Raw genomic sequence first — 19,224 nt, 5'->3', positions numbered from 1 at the left:
GCCCTCACAGCTGTTGCGTGAAGGAAGCCTCCCACTGACCCATGTCTCATCCCTTCCCGACGTCTCGGAGGCCGTCCGTGTGCTTTCTGCTAAGCCTTCTGGGTGAAACCTAGGGCCACTGGGCTTGGGTTCTTCCTGGTTTCTCTCCCTTCCCTTGTATCCATGCAGAGAAGTTTTTCCCCGGTTTCTGCCCACTCCCCCCCACTTCTAGTGTAAGTTTGTGCTCTAAAAGAAGCCCCCCGCCATTAAGGTTCAGCGGCCGGCCTTACCGACCCAAACACTGCCCCAGCCCCACTGCTGGGGTTTGGGACGGGCCCGCAGGGACTGTCCCACCTCTCAGGCTTGGGATCTGGGCTGGGAGGGGCAGGCTGTAATAAACCAGGGACCTCATCTAGATCCTGTGAGGAAGCCCATCTTTATTGGGGTTTTGATACATTTAGTTGGTTTTGGGGGGTGTCAGCAGAATTGATACAGTGGGGCAGGGCAAGAAAGAGGTGTCATTGCCCTGCCCTGGGAAACTGGGGGGGATTTGGCTTCTGCCCTTGACGTTGCCAGGCAGAACTGGGGTGGGCCTGTTGTGCTGAAAGAAGCAGGCAGTGCTTTAGATCTGTCGGGGTGGGGCAGGACCGTCAGCTTCGAAGTCTCTACCCGCCCTCTCTCCCCACAACCTCCCCCCGGAGACTGATCGAAAAGCCCTTTGTCCCGCCCCGCCTGAGACGTTGCACCCGGGAGGCTAGAAGATTCTGTCTCGCTTTACTCTTGGTGGAGGGGGACCGTGGTGGTGGAGTAAAGAGCCTGTCAGCATCTCCTCCGTTAATGCTCTTAATGTCGAGGGTTCGGAGAGGGGGACGTGGACAGTTTGCTTCCAGTAACGTGACTTGGGCGGTCCCCGCTCCGGCCCGGCTGTCGGGGCTCCTGGGACTGTCATGCTAAGGTTGGGAGGCAGGGGCAGGGGAGTAACTGAAACCAACGCGTTCTGCTCCGCCCGACGGCAGGGGACCAGTGGAGAGGAGAGGGGTTAAAGGTTGTTTTTATCACGCACGGGGTGGCGGTTGGCCTGACCCAGCTCGACCAGTCAGTGGTGTTTATTGAGCACTAACTGAGTGCAGGGCACTGTACCGAGTCTTGTAGAATATTGTAAGTAGACTCGGTCCCTGCCCTCCAGGAGCTTACAACCTAGCCGGGGAGACAGGTGTTAGCATCAGTTTACAGGAAAAGGAAGCAGCCGAGTGCAGAAGGGTTGAGGTGGGGTGAGGATGAAACGGCTTAAAAGTGCAGACTCCAATGCAGAGGTGACGCATCAGGGAGGGAAAATAGGACAGGGAGATAAGAGGTTAGGGAAGACTTCCTGGAGGGGCTTTGATTTTAGTGGGACTTACAGATGGGGAAGGTGGCGGTCCGTCTGATTCATTTGTTCATTCGTATTTGTCGAGTGCCTACTGTGTGCAGAGCACTGTACTAAGCGCTTGGGAAGTGCAGTTCCGTAACAAATAGAGACAATCCTTACCCAACAGTGAGCTCAGTCTGTTGGGAAGCGGGAGGGAGTTTCCGACAGGAGGGAAGCCGTGAGCGAGGTTGGAAGTGTGCAAGCTGGGCGCTGGTGGCTGTCGGGGGAGTGAAGCCGATTGAGAGCTCCAAATTGGTAATAGCGGTCGGCGGCCCCAAGCCAGTCATGGCAGGTCCTGTTTAGCAGTTTCGTATCAGGCCGAGGCCATGATTAAGGGGCACTAGCGATACGAGCCTCGCTGCTGCTGTATGTCAAGTCCCGGGATCCTTGGCGAGGAAATCGGACGGGGAGGGGAGACGCCCTCTGTTTGTCGAGGCCACTGACTGAACAGAGCCAAGCTGGGATGCCTAGCTGAATCGGCCCCAGAGGGGAAGGCTGTCAGTGACCAGCTTGATGCCGAACCAGTCTCTGCTCCCATTCATCGCTCTCCTCACCCTCACATCTGGGCAGACGTGTGCCTGCAGACCGACTCCTGCTCCGCTTCCTGCTCTCTGCCTCATCAGAGACAAAGTCTTGCCTTCCGGGAGTCTACCGCAGGCGCCGTGTCACGCTGCTTGTCTCCGGAGCCGGATTCCGCCGGCCCGGTTCTTTTCCCTCCGCGTTCATTGTTCATTTGCTGTGCCTCACCTCCACCTCCGTCCGCCAGCCTGGCTCCAGCAGATGGCACTTGGGGAACCCGCCTGGTTGACCGGGTGTCTGGATCCTGGGAGGGAAAGTGTGAGAAGGAAACCCGCTGTGGTCCGTCATGACGTTCGGGCTGAGGTCGCTAGACAGTGGGAGGAAGGGGAGCCATCAGCAGGGTGTAACCGGCCCCGCCCCGTGGTGCCCGGGCCTCCCCGCTCAATCTCCTTAGGGTGTTGGCTGTCTGCTCTCTACGGATTAAAGCGGGCCTGTATGCCTTGCCTGAGGCCCCACCTGCCCTTCATGAACCGTGGTGGCAGATGGACCTTAATGCCCTCTGGGTTATCAGTGGATGAGGGGCCTCTGCCAGGGCTGGCGGCCCTGGGACTCGACGCCGCGGCCGCCCCACAAATTCTCCCCAGCCCTTTCTAACGGCCGGCCCAGGTGCCAAGTGACCTCTGGTCCCAGCCCCCACCTTTCTCCCTTAGACCGTGGCAGGAGAGTTCTGCTTCTGGGAACAGCCGGGGAGGCCAAAGCAAGGCCCCACCAGGCGGCCAGTCGCTTCGCCGATTGAGCTCGGAAAGATGAGGATGGCGGCCGGCTGGCTTCAAGAGAGCCGTGGGCTTGGCGGTCCGTGAGCGGATGGGGTCCGCGGGGAGGCCGAGGGCGGCCATAGCTGTCTTACCCCTGCAGGCCCCCAAATCCTCCCCTGCAAGGTCCTTGTTGGCCACCTGACCCGGGCGTCACGGTGCTCAGTGAATTGCTCCTCCATCCCTGGGCTGTCCAGTCCTCTCGGTCAGCGCTCGGGTTTGTCTCTGACCCAGCACGTGGCCCCTGCAGGGAGCTGGGGGCTGGGGAGAGGGGTGCGGCGGGACTCCCAGCTAAATTGGGCCTAGGCCTCCCCCCTCCCCCGGGGGGGGCTCCCTCAGGGGCTGCCTTGTTCTCGGCCGGCTCCCCCCACGCCCCAGGCAGAAGACGGTCGGGCATGTCGCCTCCCAGAGCCCGAGAGGGGCTTGTGACTACTGGCTTTTTGGAGCCGTGGGCAGCCTTCCAGTCCCCAGGCCAGTGCCGGGCTCACCGTCCGGTCTCGTCTCATTCTGTTGATCAGGATTCCTATGAGGCTTCCTCGGGTTCTGAGACTCAGCGCAAGCGGGACAGCCCTACCGAGCCGTTGGGTTTCCCCGGAGACGGCGACTACCGGGACCAGGACTATCGGACAGAGCAAGGGGAGGAGGAGGAGGAGAAGGCCAGTAACATCATCATGCTGAGGATGCTCCCTCAGTCAGCCACTGAAAACGACGTACGTGCAGCCAGGGCTTGGCGCGCTTCCCTCCTCCCCGCTTGGTTGGGGACCCTGGCCGTGAACGTATTGAGATTCCGAGCAGCCCCAGTTGGTGGGGGTTGGGACGGGTCCGGGGTGCGGTGGGGCCTGGGGGTGGTGGACGTGCAGGTCCCCAGAGCCGGTCTCCGCTGCTCTGCTGCTCCTCTTACCTCGCGCCGTAGCGAGGGGGCCACGTGACTCGAATTAGGTCCTCGCTGCTCCGATCCCGCCCGCGGGCGGGGGGCTGGCGGGAAGGAGAGGTGACGACTGAGGAGGGAGAGGCCCGCTCGTACCGGGAGAGCTTTGGAATGAAAGCGTCGGTAAAGTTGAGGAATACGGTTTTGTCCGTCTGTCCGCGACCCTCGCCCACACAGACGCACCGGAGGCTGCCGAGGAGAGCGGGGCTGGGGTGTTTGTAGTGCGCCGCTCGAGTGTCTTTTGGCAGGAAGCCGCTCTCTGGGGGTGTCTGAGGCTGAACTTTCCTGGTGTCAGAGAGGAAGTGGGGCCACAAGGGCACTCGGGCATTGTGGGTTTCTCAGGGACCGGGACGTGGCTCGTGATTCCTAAACCCACTCGTCTTCCTGCCCCGCTCCCGTCAGCACAGTGCTGGGGGCCCGCGAGGTCGTCTGCTTCCCCCGAGGGGGTTGCTCCATGTAGGGAAGCTACCTTCGCTCTTCACCCCAGAAACAGCTGTTTGCTCTGGTGGGGTAATCAACCCCGTCCCTTGGCTTTGGTGGTTCTGCTCTGGCCCGGGGCGGGGGTCGATTCAGGTTTGAATCCTGAGCCCCCTTCTTTCTCCCTGCCCCCCGGAGCTTTATCTTGTACGCCAGTGGCTGGGTTGGGAGGAGCCCTGGGCAGGGCAGAGAGCCGGAGGTGTTTGTGGACTGTGTTTGTCCTGGGGCCGCTTGAGACTGGGAGGCTCCCCGTGGTCACTCGTTCTGGTTTGTCAGCAGGACCCGTCCGGACCTGGGCGGGCGGGAGGAGGACGGGGCAGGGGGCAGATAGCAGCCAAACCAGCCCAAGCCTACTTCTCTCTCCATCCCTGGTTTGGAGATGGGGGGAAGGTAGCTGGGGGCTGCCGAGGAAGCGGAGTCGGGCATCGTCTGTCTCTGGGTGGGGGGGTCCCAGCGAGGGCTGTGCCTCCTCGCCAGGGGTGTCGGCAGGAGTCGGGTTGGCGGGCGCCCCGCCCCAGGGACGGGAACCTCTGAGCAAGGAAGGAGCTGTGGAAGCTTTCGCTCTGCTGCCTTGTGGGGAGGGCATTGAAAGAGCTGAGAGGGCAGGCCCGCCAGCGTTCCCCACTCTGACCAGTTCAAGCCACGGTGCGGTTCTGGTCTGCCAGGCGATGAGGGGCCCGGCTGATGGTGAGGGAGGGCCTCGGGGTGGAGCTGGGCAGGGGAGTGGGCGTCAGAACCCCGGGCCCGCTAGAAACAACGGATACCCACCCGAGACTTCCACGGAAGGGCCCAAAAGGCCGTTGGGGGTTTCCTAGATCTCCCCCAGTCGTTTCGCCCGTAGAAAAAAATCACAGGCGTCCACGCATTTAGCAGCCTTGACACCCCTTCTGCTTCTCCACAGATCCGAGCGCAACTGCAGTCACACGGGATCCAGGCGCGGGAGGTGCGGCTGATGCGGAACAAATCATCAGGTGAGCTTTCGTTCGCAGTGCCGCCTCCTGCTGACCTCAGTGCACACATCTCTCCCTTTCCCGCCCTGATTCTTTCCCTTCCACCCCAGTCCTTCTGCCCCAATTCCTGCTGTAGCTGCAACTGGAATCGTGGCCCTCCTCCCCCCACCCCCTTCTCTTCCCCTCTCCTTCCTTTCCCTCTCCACCCAGCAACTCCTGTGAGGGGGACTGTGGAAACTAGTGGCTACTTTGAGGGATGGGGGCGGGGCCCGGTGGGCAGGCACAGGTGTGGAGAGGAGCAGTTTCTCCACAGAGCTTTCCCCGGGCACGGCCTGGGGAAGCTCCCCCTCCACTGGGCCTTGGGCAGCTGACGTGGCAACAGCCTCTGCCCACAAGTCAGAGGGAAGTGTGCCTAGTCGTGCCTGGAGGCACGTGCCCTGAGAAGAGAAAGGGGCGGTCCTGTTCCAGGCCTGTCCCTATGAGAGGTGGCACCCCCTATTCCCTCCTTCCCTCAGTCTGTCAGTTTGGAGCTGATCTCTCACTTTGAAGTGGCTCTCAGCAGGATGAAGCAGAGTGGGGCATCACTCTGTGTTTCCTATCGATTCTTCTCTTTCACCCTGTCACGCTCTCACTCTCTTCTCCAGGTCCCCCTTCCTCCCTCCCCTCCTCCCCCCGCAGCCCATTTCCAGGTTTAGTCCCCCTCCCCGGGTTAGTCATGCCATTTTTTCTCAGAATAACCAAGACTGGCGATTTGCTGCCAGTCAGGGATGGTGTCTGCTTACTCTGTTGTTCTCTCCCAAATGCTTAGAACGGTGGTCTGCAAGCAGTAAGTGCTCAGTAAAGACCACTGATTGGTTGGGGGAGGGCGCGTCCCCTTAACAAGCTCTTTTTTCCCTTCCTCTCCCCCAGCTGAGCGACTTTTAATGGTCCTGCATCGATTAATAATCATCATCATTTCCTCAAAGTACCTCTCTAAAGACTCGGCCTTGACTGGGGGCAGGATTACCAGTTCGGACCTGCGCTCTCCCCTCTTCCAGGAATCACTGAGCAGAACCCCCTAGGGCAGATTGGCGAGCTTTTCCAGACACGGGCTCCTCTTCTTTCCCGGGGGCTTCAAGCTTTCCCCACGTCTCCCCAAGTGGAGATCAGTGGGGCCCGGGACCACTCCAAATGGCAGTTCCCGGCCAGGAGTGCACCTCGGCCATTGCTCTCTGTTGAAACTGTTGGACCCCCACGAGCTTATCCGGTGGTGGTCTTTTGGGCGGCTCTCCATTCCATCAACAAATGGCGGTCCGGGATGGGGTTAGGGTTGATTTAACAGCTCATGGAGGTGTGGGGTCTGAGGGTGAGGTGAGGGGGCCGTTCTGTACTGGAAACAGCTGTGAGGGACCAGGAAATCAGGTCCCTTAAGAAAGAACGGAAAGGGGAATGTCGTCCTTTCAAAACCTGTGACTAGGGCTTGGGCAGGCAGAGGCCATGCTGTGGCCTTCTTTTCCTCCCACACATCATTGTTTGGGCTGAGCCAGAACCCTGAGGGCCTCCAGGATCCCCAGTGGAGCGGGAGCCTGACAAACCCAAGTCAAGTCCCTGCTCGTCTGTCACTTCCATCTTCCCCAACCGTAGTTACCCCGGGGCCAGTTGGGGGGGGTAAGTTATTTGTTTCTGAGATTGGCCTGTGGCATCATCCAGTCCACAACCTAGTACCCCTGCTCTCTGAGCCTGGTGTGATCTGTCTTTCGGTTCCACCCAAGCTTCTGGCCAGCGGTTCCACCCGAGCTTCTGGCCTCCCGGATGATCCCAGGAGCCCTCCCCGGAAGTTGGGTTCGCCATCCCCTACCACTTCATTTGTCTCTTGGCCTCCCTGCCGAGGCAGCCAGAGGCCAGCCGTCGCCTCCCAGCCTCGTCATAGTGCCCTTCTAACCAGAAATCTCGAGGCAAATTAAAATATTAACCCGTCCCCAAGTCCTAGACTCAGAGGACCCCATTATTAGCCCAGATCACTCCCCTCCATCCTTGTTTCTTCAGCTCCATAATTCGAGAGGGAGAGACGAGCAGGTGAGCTGAGTGATTCTTTCAAACCCTGGGCCCCGAGGCCCTGGTTTATGAGTGTGACTGCTGGAGCCAGCCATTCTGGGCACAAGTACCGCCAGCTGATGAGCCCGGGGTCCCGGGCCAACAGGTGGGAGGCAGTGAAACTGGGGATGTGCAGGCTGGGCCATAGAATCCTGAACCCGCTCCTTCTCACCGGGAGAGCAGTTGGGCCCCAAGGAGGAGATAAAGAGAGGGGCTGCCTCCCTGCTCTGGGGTCCTGAGCCTGGGGCAGGGGATGTGGGGCTCATCGAGAGTGGTGAGGCTTTGGCGATGCAGATGGGCAGCAGGGCAGAAAAGGGGTTAGAAGACTGGTCCTCAGACCAGAACTGGGAGTCTCTGAGGCTGGCTCGGGTTTTGGCCCAAATGGAGCAAGAAGGCATATTGCCCGTAGCTGAGCCCCTGTGGGCAGGCAAGGTCCCGTCCCTTCTCCCACTCCCTCCCTCGTCCCCCGCCACCCAACCCCTTGCGTCCCTCCTCCCCGGGCCTGCATCCTCTCTCTTCTTTCTCTTTCTATCTCTTCCCCCTCCTTCCCTGCCCCCTCCCGGCCTCCCCTCCTTCCCCCGTTTCTGGTACAGCCCCCCGGGAACGTGATGTGACCAAAGCTGTTGACTAACCCACTGCGTCTGTATCTGAATGCTGTCTCCAGGTCAGAGCCGAGGCTTCGCCTTCGTCGAGTTTAATCACTTGCAGGACGCTACACGATGGATGGAAGCCAATCAGGTTGCTTTGCCGCACTTGAACCCCACAAGTACTCCTCTGTAAATGACTGCTCCCATCGGCTGGGTCACAGTGATGCAGCTCTCCCCGCCCGCTGGCCCCGGCCCCTCCTCCCCTCGCTGGGCTTTGGGTCGAGAACCCGTGCGCCCACCAGCCCGAGACGGCGGCTTCTCTCGAAGCCGCCGCCTCCTCCAAATTCTCCCCTTCCCTTTGTCCTCCGTCCCCGTCCCCCGGCTTCCTCCCCCACCCCCCAGTCCCTCGGAGTCTGCCAAACACCCACAGAGGAACCTACGGGCTGCTGGTCTTCTCTTCCCAGCCCTCGTTGCGCTCTAGGGTAAGACCTGACCGAGCGCAGGCACCTGGAGAGAGGTGGGCCAGATTTTCCCAGAAGGCCCAAGTTGCCCGGTCTGCCGGGCTGTTCCCCTGGGGCTGGTTGGGAGTTCCCCCGTCAGGAAGACCTCAGAGGAAGGCCCCAAGTTTCATCTCGGTAACTAACGGCAGCCTCTGGTCACGGTTTCGGGCAGTGAGCGGGAGGAAGAGAGGGGCCTTTTTGGGGCCCCGCCGTGGGCCGCAGCTGCCCCTCTTCCCCGGCGGGGGCTGGAGAGTCCCTCTCCCAGCCCACTCCCTGCCCCCTGCGCCTGTCCACTCGGGAAGAACAGCTGCCTGTGGGAGCCAGGTCGTGGAGACTCGCGGGTGTTCGTTACCAGGACTAGTCAGTGTCCTTTCTCTTTGCGTTTGAGTCTGCCGGTCGCTTTCCACCCCTCTCCCCCGCTCCGGGTCCCTAGAGGAGCGGGGACTTACCGCCCGTGGCCCTGGGGCTCCTCGTTGAAGCTGGTTGGCACGGGGCTGGGCCCGGACGGCTCGTGCGTGACGCGCTACTGCTTCGGGGCGCCCGCTCTGTAGTGGGCCGACCGGGGAGCCGTCCCTCCGGCGCTCCCAGGTGGAAGTAGACTAGCGCCCCCAGCCCCCTCCAGGGTCGGACCTGGGTGTCGGGGCCAGGAACCATTTCTGCTCCCAAGCGTATCAGGGCCAGAGAGGTGATCTCTAGCTGATCTCCATCTAGTTTCCTTGCTTCCTGACCCCCCTACGCCCTCCAGTCATCCCAGAGGGAGCAGCGTTTTGCTCTCGGGGACCAGCGGCTCAGGGCGATGAGAGGCTGGGAGACGGGAGGTGTGGCCGAGAAAAGGGGGTCCCGGCAGGGGGGTGAGCCCCGACCGGGCCCCAGCGGTTGGTTGAAAGTAGCCACGGAGGCCGAGGCTGGAACCGACGGCACGTAGGCTAGTGCGGCGGGCCCGGGGCCCAGCCGGTCGTGAAGGAGGTGGCCTCACGGCAGGAGCTTTCGTCTTTGATCATGGCTGCTTTCTCTCTCTCTTTGTCTTCTCTCTCTCTCTCTCTCTCTCTCTCTCCATCTTTCTGTTTCTCTCTCTCATCCCTAAGCGTAGCCGCTGTAGCGTGGGCCCCGGGCCTGGCCAGTTATCAGTGCCAAGCCGGTCCCCCCGCCAGCGGGTTGACGTTGGTTAGACAGTGCGCGCACGCACGTGTGTGTGGAAAAGCAGTGCCCGAGTGCCACACCCCGAGGCTGTGGCCCCTGTCCCTCCGCTCCCTGTCCCTCATCCATTCAGCTGAAGGGCTCGTTCACTCTCTTTTCCTGTGCTGAGGCGGTGTGCCAGGCGCTGCCCCACTGGCCCCGGCCTCATTGTCCTCTACTTCTTCCCCCAGCACTCCCTCAGCATCCTGGGCCAGAAGGTTTCCATGCACTACAGCGACCCTAAGCCCAAGATCAACGAGGACTGGCTCTGCAACAAGGTGAGGTGGGGCCGGCCGGCTCCTGCCCCGGGAGACGCAGGGAGCGGGAACGGCGGCAGAGAGAGGTGGGAGTTCCGGGAGAGGCCCGGATCGGAGACGGGTGGGCTGAGCCCGGCCCCGTGGAGGGTGGCTGGCTTTTCCCTTCAGGGCTCATCCCTGCCTCGGCTTGGAATCCTTGCCCTACCCCGGCATTGGTGAAGCCGTTCCCGGGAGAGCGGCTCCATAATTGGGAGCATCCAGAACCGCGCCCCCAAGGAGCGCCAACACATTCTTTCCCAAAAGAAAATGGCAATCGAGAGAGAGCGGGCAAAGGGACTTAGACCTCGGCGCCGTGGTTATGGCCCCGGGGCCGGGGTCTCGGCGGGCTGGCCCCACTTCCCTCCCTTCCTTCCTCCCTCATCCTCTGTATGGGCTGACCTGTGTCTTGCAGTGTGGAGTGCAGAACTTCAAGCGGCGGGAGAAGTGCTTCAAATGCGGAGTGCCTAAATCAGGTGAACCACAGCCTGGGGAGGGCTCAGAGGAGGGAGGCCCCTGGTATCACCCCAGGGACAGCCTTGATGCTCCCAGCTCATTCATGTTAATTCGATAATATTGAGCGCTTACTCCGTGCAGAGCACTGTACTAAGCGCTTGGAATGTACTACAGTTTGGCGCCCCCATGACCCCCCTCCTCGCCAGACCCCATCCTGATAGGATAGATGGGAGTTCAGCTCAGCACCCCAGGCTGGAGGGTTCGGGGTGGGGCAAAGGAAGGTGCCCCTTGACGTAGTAAATGCCCAAGGGGCCAGGGGGTGTAATACGCCCTCGGGAGGCCAGAGGCCTGGATGGGGTAGGCCGGGGAGAGAGGTGGGGTCCGTCCGTCCGTCCCCCCGTCCTCTGTCCCCCATCCTCCGTCCCCCTGCCCAGCGTGGCTCAGTGGAAAGAGCACGGGCTTTGGAGTCAGGGCTCATGAGTTCGAATCCCAGCTCTGCCACTTGTCGGCTGTGTGACTGTGGGCGAGTCACTTAACTTCTCTGTGCCTCAGTTCCCTCATCTGTAAAATGGGGATTAAGACTGTGAGCCCCATGTGGGACAACCTGACTCCCCTATGTCTACCCCAGCGCTTAGAACAGTGCTCGGCACATAGTAAGCGCTTAACAAATACCAACATTATTATTACTGGCGCTGCTACAGCCCGGGGGCCTCCCCTTCAGGGAGAGATGGGCCTGAGACCGGGGCCCGGTCTTGCTCCCCCTTCCTCTTCCCGCCCCCTCACCTCCTGCCCTCCTGCTTCCAGAGGCCGAGCAGAAGCTGCCCCCGGGCACCCGACTGGAACAACAGATTGTGCCCCTGGGGGGGGCGGGAGCTGAGCCAGGGGCTGCTGCCCTTGCCCCAGCCCTACCAGGGCCAGGGCGTCCTGCCTGCCCAGCCCCTCTCCCAAGGCTCAGAGCCCTGCGCGGAGAACGCCAACGACAGTGAGTGCGGAGCCGAGCACGGGGCCCGGACGGGGGAGCGCGTCGGGGTCCTCCTTGAGGGTACCGGGCGGCAGTCCCGTGACCCCCTCACCCCCCGCCCCGTCTCCCTCTCCCCCGCTGCGCAGCCATCATCCTGCGGAACCTGAACCCACACAGCACCATGGATTCGATCCTGGGAGCCCTTGCCCCCTACGCGGTCCTGTCTTCCTCCAACGTCCGGGTCATCAAGGACAAGCAGACTCAGCTGAACCGCGGATTTGCCTTCATCCAGCTCTCCACCATCGTGGTGAGGGCGGCACAGGGGGGGCCGGGCAGCCAGGGCCCCGGTCCCCATATGAGCGTGTGTCCCCCGGGGGTGGGGGACCAGCTGGGCGCTCCCAGCTCCTGGGAGAGGGCGCTGGAGCCTCTGGCCGCTCCCGGGCACCACCGCTGCCCTTTCCCGAAACTCCCTGCCTTGGGTTGCCCCCCCGGTGGAGCAGCTTTCAGAGAGCTCGCCCCTCTCCCTCCCCCACCCCCGCCCCTCCCCCCGCCCGGAGAAGGCCCAACTGAGCCGGGGGCCTCCCCGGCCTGACCCTCTTCTCCTCCCAACGGCAGGAGGCCGCTCAGCTGCTCCAGATTCTGCAGGCCCTGCACCCTCCTCTCACTATCGACGGCAAGACCATCAACGTGGAATTTGCCAAAGGGTCTAAGAGGTGCGGCCCGTGCCGGGGGCGGCGGCGGCGGCGGCGGGGCCGAGCTCTTCCGCCCCCGGCGCCTCACGCTCACCGTTTCTCCCCACAGGGACATGGCCTCCAACGACGGCAACCGCATCAATGCCGCCTCGGTGGCCAGTACGGCCATCGCGGCAGCTCAGTGGGCCATCTCCCAGGTAACCGCGGGGAGCCCCCGGCCCCCGGCCCGTCTCGTCGCGTGCGCGTCCAGCCGGCCCCGATACCTCTGTAATCCGCCTTCCGTCTCGATGCGTCTCCCCTCAGGCGTCCCAGGGTGGAGACGGGAGCTGGGCGGCCCAGGAGGAGCAGGCCGTAGATTACGGCTACTACCAGCAGGACGACAGCTACTGTAGCCAGAGTGCAGAGGCCGCCCTCTACGCCCACAGCTACCTCAAGGGAGCCAAGCCCCCGGGCACCGCAGGCGGCAAAGGTGACCCTGCCGGCCCAGGTAGGGGCCTTCCCTGGGCCGGGACTGAAGGACTCCCGGAGCAGATCTCCGCCAACTTGCTTCCTCTCCTCTCTCCCGCAGGGACCGAGGCGTCCCTGGAGCCAGGGGTGCCCGGCGTGGACCCCGTGCCATTGCTTCAGCCCTTTCCCCGGGCCCAACCCGGCAACATGCCCAACGTCTACCAACAGCCAGGGGCCGAGGCTGGCGGCCCGCAAGGAACCGCCCCCAACAATCAGGTAGGGAGGAAGACTGAGCCTCTGCCCCGGCTCCCCACGGCCCCAAATGGCGTCTGGCTCCCGAGTCTCGCCAGAACGGGGAGAACGCGTCTGGCCTCGACCGGCAGCTCCCGATCCCTGACCCCCAGTGACCCGGCCACCCCGTCGCCCCTAGGCCCAGCCCTACACCATCGTGTCTCCGGCCGTGCTGAAACCGGAACTCCTGAGCCCCGCCCAACCTGGCAGTGCCCCCCCGCCAGCCACCAGCCCCAACAGCCAGGAGCCCTACGGCCAGTACCGTGAGTAGCCGGCGGGACCATCGCCCCCTTCCCCCCACCGACACCTCCGGGGCCTGGGTGGACGTCTCCCCAGACCCAAGTGATTGTATGCATCTGCCTTGGGGAGACAGGCAGAGTGAGAGACAGTGACCCCCCCCCACTCGCATACCCCCCTTCCCTCTCCAGCCGTCCCCGACGTCTCCACCTATCAGTACGATGAGACCTCCGGCTACTACTACGACCCCCAGACGGGCCTCTACTATGACCCAAACTCTCAGGTGAGCAACGGGGCAGGGGAGCAAGTGATTAGGAGTCGGAAGGGGGGCTGGCAGCCCCAAGGCACCCAGTGAGGTGGCGGGGGAACCTCTCCTTTCTCACCCTCCTCTCTCCCGTGCCTCTCCCCGCTCCGTCCCAGTATTACTACAATGCCCAGAGCCAGCAGTACCTGTACTGGGACGGGGAACGCCGAACCTACGTGCCCGCCATGGAGCAGACTGCCGACGGCCACAAAGAGGGCGGGGCCGGTCTAAAGGAGGGCAAGGAGAAAAAGGAGAAGCACAAGACGAAGACCGCCCAGCAGGTGAGAACAGGCCCCGGCTGAGGGGGCGGGGGGGCACGCTTGGGGCCTGGCAGGGGGTCCCAGAGATGGGTTTGTGATGCGCCACCCCTTTCCCCCCCGCGTGGCCCCAGATTGCCAAAGATATGGAGCGCTGGGCTCGCAGTCTCAACAAGCAAAAGGAGAATTTCAAGAACAGCTTCCAGCCCATCAGCTCCCTGCGCGAAGACGAGCGGCGTGAGTCTGCCACGGCCGACGCGGGCTACGCCATCCTCGAAAAGAAGGTGCCTATCCCCCGTCCCCCCCCCACCCCCCCAACCTCTCGTAAAACCGTCGTCCTGCTCTCGGGTCAGAGTCCAGGTGCTGGACCGCCCATCCGCCTTCCCTAGGGGCTCCCCACAAGCCCGACCCGCCTCGTCCCAGCCTCGCCACTCAGCTGGGAGTGTGTCTTTTCTCAGGGAGCGCTGGCCGAGAGGCAGCACACCAGCCTGGACCTCCCGAAGCTAACCAGCGATGACCGGCTGGTGAGTCTCCCCCCGGAGAACACGGGAGGGAGGGAGAGGCGCAGGCAGGAAGGGGGAAAGCTGCTAAGCCCCAACCCTTCTCTGTGGGACATTGTTTGGGGAAGTTGAAGGTTGGAGTAGGGGTGTCCGGCCGTTCTCGGTTTCCTCCTGCTCCTGAGCCCGCCGGCAAGGTTCCCCAGGGTTTTGCCAACAGGTTGACGCTCCTCCCCTTCCTCCTCCTCAGAGCCCACCGCGGGGGTTGGTGGCGGCCTACAGTGGGGAGAGCGACAGCGAGGAGGAGCAGGAACGCAGCGCCGAACGGGAGGAGAAGCTGACGGACTGGCAGAAGCTGGCCTGCCTGCTCTGCCGCCGCCAGTTCCCCAGCAAGGAGGCCCTCATCCGCCACCAGCAGCTGTCGGGGCTGCACAAGGTAGCGAGCCGGGAGGGCCGGGGCAACTGGGGCCCCGGGCGCTGACGATGCCCGGCCCGAGGGACCGACCCCCGGCTCAACTGTCCCTCTTCGCAGCAAAACCTGGAGATCCACCGGCGGGCCCACCTGTCGGAGAACGAGCTGGAGGCGTTGGAGAAGAACGACATGGAGGTGAGGGGGACCGGCCCGACTGCTCCCGCCGCTCTCCTCGGGGGCCTCCCTCCTGGCGCGGGGCCGGCCCCTCCCGGCCCCACAAATCCCCTGCCTCTCGTCGTAGATGAAGTACCGGGACCGCGCGGCAGAACGCAGAGAGAAGTACGGCATCCCGGAGCCCCCCGAGCCCAAGAAGAGGAAGTATGGAGCTGTAGCTGCCGCCACAGTGTGAGTGTCTGGGAAGGGGGAAGGGCCTTGGGGGCCCCGGAGCCGGCGGCAGGCTGAGGGCGGGCCCGCTCGCTCCCTCACCGGCCCCCCCTCGTCCTCCTCCCGCCAGGGACTTCGAGCAGCCGACACGCGACGGGCTGGGGAGCGACAACATCGGTAGCCGCATGTTGCAGGCCATGGGGTGGAAGGAGGGCAGCGGGCTGGGCCGCAAGAAACAGGGCATCGTCGCGCCCATCGAGGTGAGGACTTGGGCTCCCCTTGCCCTCGAGCCCCGCGCCGTCTCGGGGCCGACTCCTAACGGGCCCACCCCTTTCCCCCCCTCCCCGAAACGGTCTTCTCTCCTCAGGCCCAGACCCGGGTGCGAGGCTCAGGCCTGGGGGCCCGGGGGAGCTCCTATGGCGTCACCTCAACCGAATCCTACAAGGAAACGCTGCATAAGACCATGCTGACCCGCTTCAATGAGGCTGAGTGAGGCATCCCCCGCCTCCAGCGCCCTCGGCAGCAGCAGCAGCAAGGCCAGGAAGGGGCCCTGCGGCCCAGCCCCGCTGCCCCATCCCCCCGCCCCGGGACCTCGCTTCTCCCCCCGGGGTGGGTTAGGTTCAGTTCTATTCAGTTTGCGTCTTTATTGGGAAGCGATGCACTGTCACATTCTTTTGTAATAAAAACCGAAAAGCCCTCAGTCCCTTCTTGGTCCCCAAGGCGGAGCGACGGCTGAGACCTTCCTCCGCTGGCCCCGGCAGCGGGCGGGGGCGCTTGTCAGCCAGCGGGGTTGGGGGAGAGTACACTCCTGGCCAGCTAGGGTACTTGGTGGAGCCCCGAGACCAATTCCACATACAGCGGTTCTGAGGGGAGAGGCCAAAAGAGAGAGAGGGCTGGAGGTGGTCCTGGCTTTGGCCGTGGGCCTGGACTCCTCTCCCCCCATCGCCTCTGTCCTTGCCCTCACCGTGGTCTGGCTCCAGGAGCCCGTGGCGGAGAAGGAAGTCCAGGACCACGAGGGCACAGTTGGGCTTGAAGTTGGTGCTGCTCACGGCCTCTCGGACCTAAAAGGGAGAGAGGAAGGTCTGAGAGGCCACGTGCGGGGGCCAGTTCTCCGGCTCGGGGGCCCCTGGTCCAAGGGTCTGAGAAGAGGTGGGCGAGTAAGTCTGGCGCTCACTGGGGATAGTGCCCCCGCCTCCCTCCACCCACCCCAGTCCTCAAACCGGGCTCAAAAACTCTGCCTCCGGCCCCACTGACCTTATCGATCGGCCAGAGGTAGAACTCCTGAACCTCTCCATCTCCCACGGTGGGCACAAAGTCCGCTGGCATCTCCAGATCAAAGACGAACAGGCATTCGCGCACCACCCCTTTCAACTTGTCCTCGTAGGCGTAGCTGGAGGCAGGAGAGGGTGAGGCCGGGGGAGAGAAGGGGGAAGAGGATGAAGTGGTGCTGACCTCTCTGGAGGCGGCTGACCCCTTCTGCTTACCTGATGCAGCCGGTAGGCAGAGCCTGAGCCGCCAGCTCAGGGTGGATGCGAGCCTCTTCCCAGCATTCCTTTATCAGCGTCTCCTTCACGCCCAGCCCTGAGCTGATACCCCCGGCAGCCTGTGGGAAGCAAGTACACGCGGGCACCCGACAGGCTCCCGGCCCCAGGCTCTCCTCGGTCGTAGAAAGGGCCACTGGCCTTCCCTAAACACTTTCCCCTCCTCTCGGACCCCGATCGCCCCAGGCCGGCTCGGTCGATCCCACTTACCGAGCCCTTAACGGCGTGCAGGGTGCTGTACTAAGTGCTAGGGAGAATGCAATATAACAAAGTTGGCGGGCATATTCCCTGCCCCAAACGGGCCTACAGTCCGGGTGTTGCTTTTCTGTTTTGAGCCAAGGGGATTGCCGAGCCAGCCAGCCCCCTTCCCGGTAGTCCTCACCAAGTTGTCCAAAAGGCCCGGGTACGTGGTTTTGCTCAGGGACCTCCGCGCCAACCACATGAACAGCTCTCCATCTCGCAACACGTAGCCGTTGAGATGAGCCCCGTATTGGACCAAGCCCAGCAGGGCTGAAGGAGAGAGGAAGGCTGGTATATACCCCCTTCTCCCGTGTGCCGCAAGACCCTTATATTTAGGCAAAAGGAATGTTCTGGCTCGGGGGGAGCGGACACAGACGTCCTTGGGGACCCGTGGGCTAAAGAAGACCGCGTTATTACTGGGCAATTTGGGAAGAGATTACTATGTGCCAAGCCCAGGGGTAGAACAAGATGATCTGGTTGGGCACGGTCCCTGTCCCCATATGGGGCGCACAGTCTAAGTAGGAGGGAGTAGGATTTAACCCCCCTTTTACAGATGAGGACACTTGAGGCACAGAGAAGTTAAGTGACTTGACCAGTCACACAAGCAGACGAGGGACAGGGTCAACATTAGAACCCGGACCCTCGGAGTCCCAGGCCCCCCGATTTTCCCACCAGGCCATGCTGCTGCTCCAAATCACGTCATGAAAACCCGGGCTCTGGTGGGACCGACTGCAACAAGCGATGTACTCAGATGAACCTCAAGGGCCCGGAGGCTCCGCGGGAGGCAGGAACTGAGTGGTTTGAAGCCCCCCCCCCCCCGCGCCGGACCCCAAGGGGTGCAGCTTTCCCCCTGCACCCGGTGGGAGCGGATGGGGCTCCTGATGACAACTGGGGGACTCACGGGTGGCAGCTCGCTCCACGTGCAGCAGGGGCGGATCTCCGAAGCGGAGCTTCACCTCGTACAGCTGCCGAGAAAAGAAGTCCTGGCTGCCTTTGGGCCAATCGTTCCCTCAGCCCCAACTTAACGGGCTTTCCTCTTGACTCTCCTGAAGGCTCAGGCCCCTTCCCTAGGCGGAGGGGAGTGTAATAACAAGAACGTCGATGGGATCCGTTAAGCACCTGCTATGGGCCGGGCACTGTACTGAATCCAATTGGACACAGTCCCCTCTCCCACGTGGGGCTCACGGTCTCGATGTCCATTTTACAGATGAGGGAACTGAGGCACAGGGAAGTGAGGTGACTTATCCAAGGCCACACAGCAGAAGAGTGATGGAGCCGGGGTTTAGAACCCAGGTCCTTCTGACTCCCAGGCCTGTATTCCAGCCACTAGGACATATTGTGGGAAGGAGGGGTGGGCCAGTTGTCACCGTCCACCCCGGGGAACTTCTGCCTTAGGGCAGAGGGCAAATCCGACGGAAAGTGAGTCTCCCCAACTTCAGAGCCTTAGAGCCTGGGTTTGGGAGTCAGAGGACATGGGTTCTAATCCCAGCTCTGCCGCCTGTCAGCTGTGGGACTGTGGGCGAGTCACTTCACGTCTCTGGGCCTCAGTGCCCTCATCTGGAAAATGGGGATGACGACTGGGAGCCTCACGTGGGACGCCCGGGCTTGGGAGTCGGAGGTCATGCGTTCGAATCCCGGCTCGGCCACTTGTCAGCTGTGGGACCGTGGGCGAGTCACTTCCCTTCTCTGGGCCTCAGTGACCTCATCTGGAAAATGGGGATGGAGATTGCGAGCCTCACAGGGGACCACCTGATGACCCCGGATCTCCCCCAGCGCTTCGACCAGTGCTCTGCACATAGTAAGCGCTTAACAACCACCAACATTATTATTATTAAAATGGGGAAGAAGCCCGTGAGCCCCCCCGGGGGCCAACCTGATGACCCTGGATCTCCCCCAGCGCTTAGAACTTAGGAGAAGCAGCGTGGCTCAGTGGAAAGAGCACGGACTTTGGAGTCAGGGCTCCTGAGTTCGAATCCCAGCTCTGCCACTTGTCGGCTGTGTGACGGTGGGCGAGTCACTTCACTTCTCTGGGCCTCAGTTCCCTCATCTGTAAAATGGGGATGAAGACTGTGAGCCCCACGGGGGCCAACCTGATTCCCCTATGTCCACCCCAGCGCTTAGGACAGTGCTCGGCACATAGTAAGCGCTTAACAAATCCCAACATTATTAGAGTAAGCGCTTAACAGATACCAACATCATTATTTATTATTATTAGAACAGGGCTCCGCACACAGTCAGCGCTTCACAACTACCAACAGGACGATTATTAGCGCTGCGAGCGTGTGACCGGAGGAGGAGGAGGGCGTCACTCACCTCGTCCCTCCAGAGGGCCAGCGCCGGGAAGGTGTCCCGGGCCCGCAGCTCGGCCAGCACCCGCGCCACGGCGGCGGTGCGCGGCGCACAGGAGGTGAGCGCCTCGCTGAGCCGCACGCAGCCCCGGCCCGGGGCCTCCTCCCACACGGAGAACACCTCGGGGAAGCCGCTCAGCTCCCGCGCCACGGCCGGAGGCACCAGCCCCACCGCCTCCTCCCCCACCACCAACGGCAGGCAGTCCGGCAGGGAGGAGCCTAAGGAACAGACGGGCGGGGCGCTGACGGGCGGAGGGCGGCACGGACCGGGACCGACCGCCCGCCCGCCCGCCCCGGGCCTCCGCTAAACGCCGCCCCACCCGCCCCGCACCTGGCTGGCGGAACGAGGTGAATTTTCGGAGCAGGCGGCGGACGCCCTCGGCCCAGCCCGGCCCCGCCGCCATGGCCACCATGCTGTCTCCTCAGCCCCTCGCCTCAGGCGGCGCGCGCGTCGG

The 19,224-nt window shown here is 62.8% G+C and overlaps 2 protein-coding genes across 2 annotated transcripts in view; one reads left to right on the top strand and one right to left on the bottom strand.

The window, feature by feature from the left end:
• The window catches only part of RBM10 (RNA binding motif protein 10), a 26,154-nt gene extending 10,814 nt beyond the window's left edge, over positions 1-15,340 (top strand). The window contains 22 exon segments of the mRNA XM_029067193.2: positions 3,237-3,428; positions 5,025-5,094; positions 7,811-7,884; positions 9,601-9,687; positions 10,118-10,178; positions 10,963-11,018; positions 11,020-11,140; positions 11,266-11,426; positions 11,735-11,832; positions 11,921-12,008; positions 12,115-12,298; positions 12,380-12,534; positions 12,689-12,812; positions 12,978-13,069; positions 13,207-13,371; positions 13,482-13,631; positions 13,806-13,871; positions 14,095-14,280; positions 14,377-14,451; positions 14,558-14,661; positions 14,771-14,900; positions 15,008-15,340. Of these exon segments, the coding sequence (XP_028923026.1) occupies positions 3,237-3,428; positions 5,025-5,094; positions 7,811-7,884; positions 9,601-9,687; positions 10,118-10,178; positions 10,963-11,018; positions 11,020-11,140; positions 11,266-11,426; positions 11,735-11,832; positions 11,921-12,008; positions 12,115-12,298; positions 12,380-12,534; positions 12,689-12,812; positions 12,978-13,069; positions 13,207-13,371; positions 13,482-13,631; positions 13,806-13,871; positions 14,095-14,280; positions 14,377-14,451; positions 14,558-14,661; positions 14,771-14,900; positions 15,008-15,133 (2,565 nt within the window). The 3' untranslated portion in view covers positions 15,134-15,340.
• On the bottom strand, positions 15,270-19,224 carry LOC100082883 (nudix hydrolase 24, chloroplastic-like). The gene is made up of 8 exons (XM_029067195.2): positions 19,101-19,224; positions 18,735-18,988; positions 17,323-17,386; positions 16,564-16,691; positions 16,125-16,243; positions 15,895-16,030; positions 15,605-15,701; positions 15,270-15,503 (listed from the first exon to the last, which is right to left on the bottom strand). The coding sequence occupies exons 1-8, from the start codon at positions 19,180-19,182 to the stop codon at positions 15,457-15,459; spliced, it is 927 nt and encodes a 308-aa protein (XP_028923028.1). The 5' UTR covers positions 19,183-19,224; the 3' UTR covers positions 15,270-15,456.

Source organism: Ornithorhynchus anatinus, chromosome 6 (assembly GCF_004115215.2).
Source record: "Ornithorhynchus anatinus isolate Pmale09 chromosome 6, mOrnAna1.pri.v4, whole genome shotgun sequence".
NCBI classification, from domain to species: domain Eukaryota; kingdom Metazoa; phylum Chordata; class Mammalia; order Monotremata; family Ornithorhynchidae; genus Ornithorhynchus; species Ornithorhynchus anatinus.
This window is presented reverse-complemented; position numbering and strand designations above follow the sequence as displayed.

What these genes read in the sequence shown, in the direction of transcription:
- LOC100082883 (XM_029067195.2), bottom strand. Translation starts at nt 19,182, where the DNA reads ATGGTGGCCATGGCGGCGGGGCCGGGCTGGGCCGAGGGCGTCCGCCGC. An exon ending in TGGCCCTCTGGAGGGACGAG is followed by an intron (nt 17,387 to 18,734) that starts GTGAGTGACGCC and finishes TTTTCTCGGCAG; the next exon opens with CTGTACGAGGTGAAGCTCCG. An exon ending in CTGCCTACCGGCTGCATCAG is followed by an intron (nt 16,031 to 16,124) that starts GTAAGCAGAAGG and finishes TCCTGCCTCCAG; the next exon opens with CTACGCCTACGAGGACAAGT.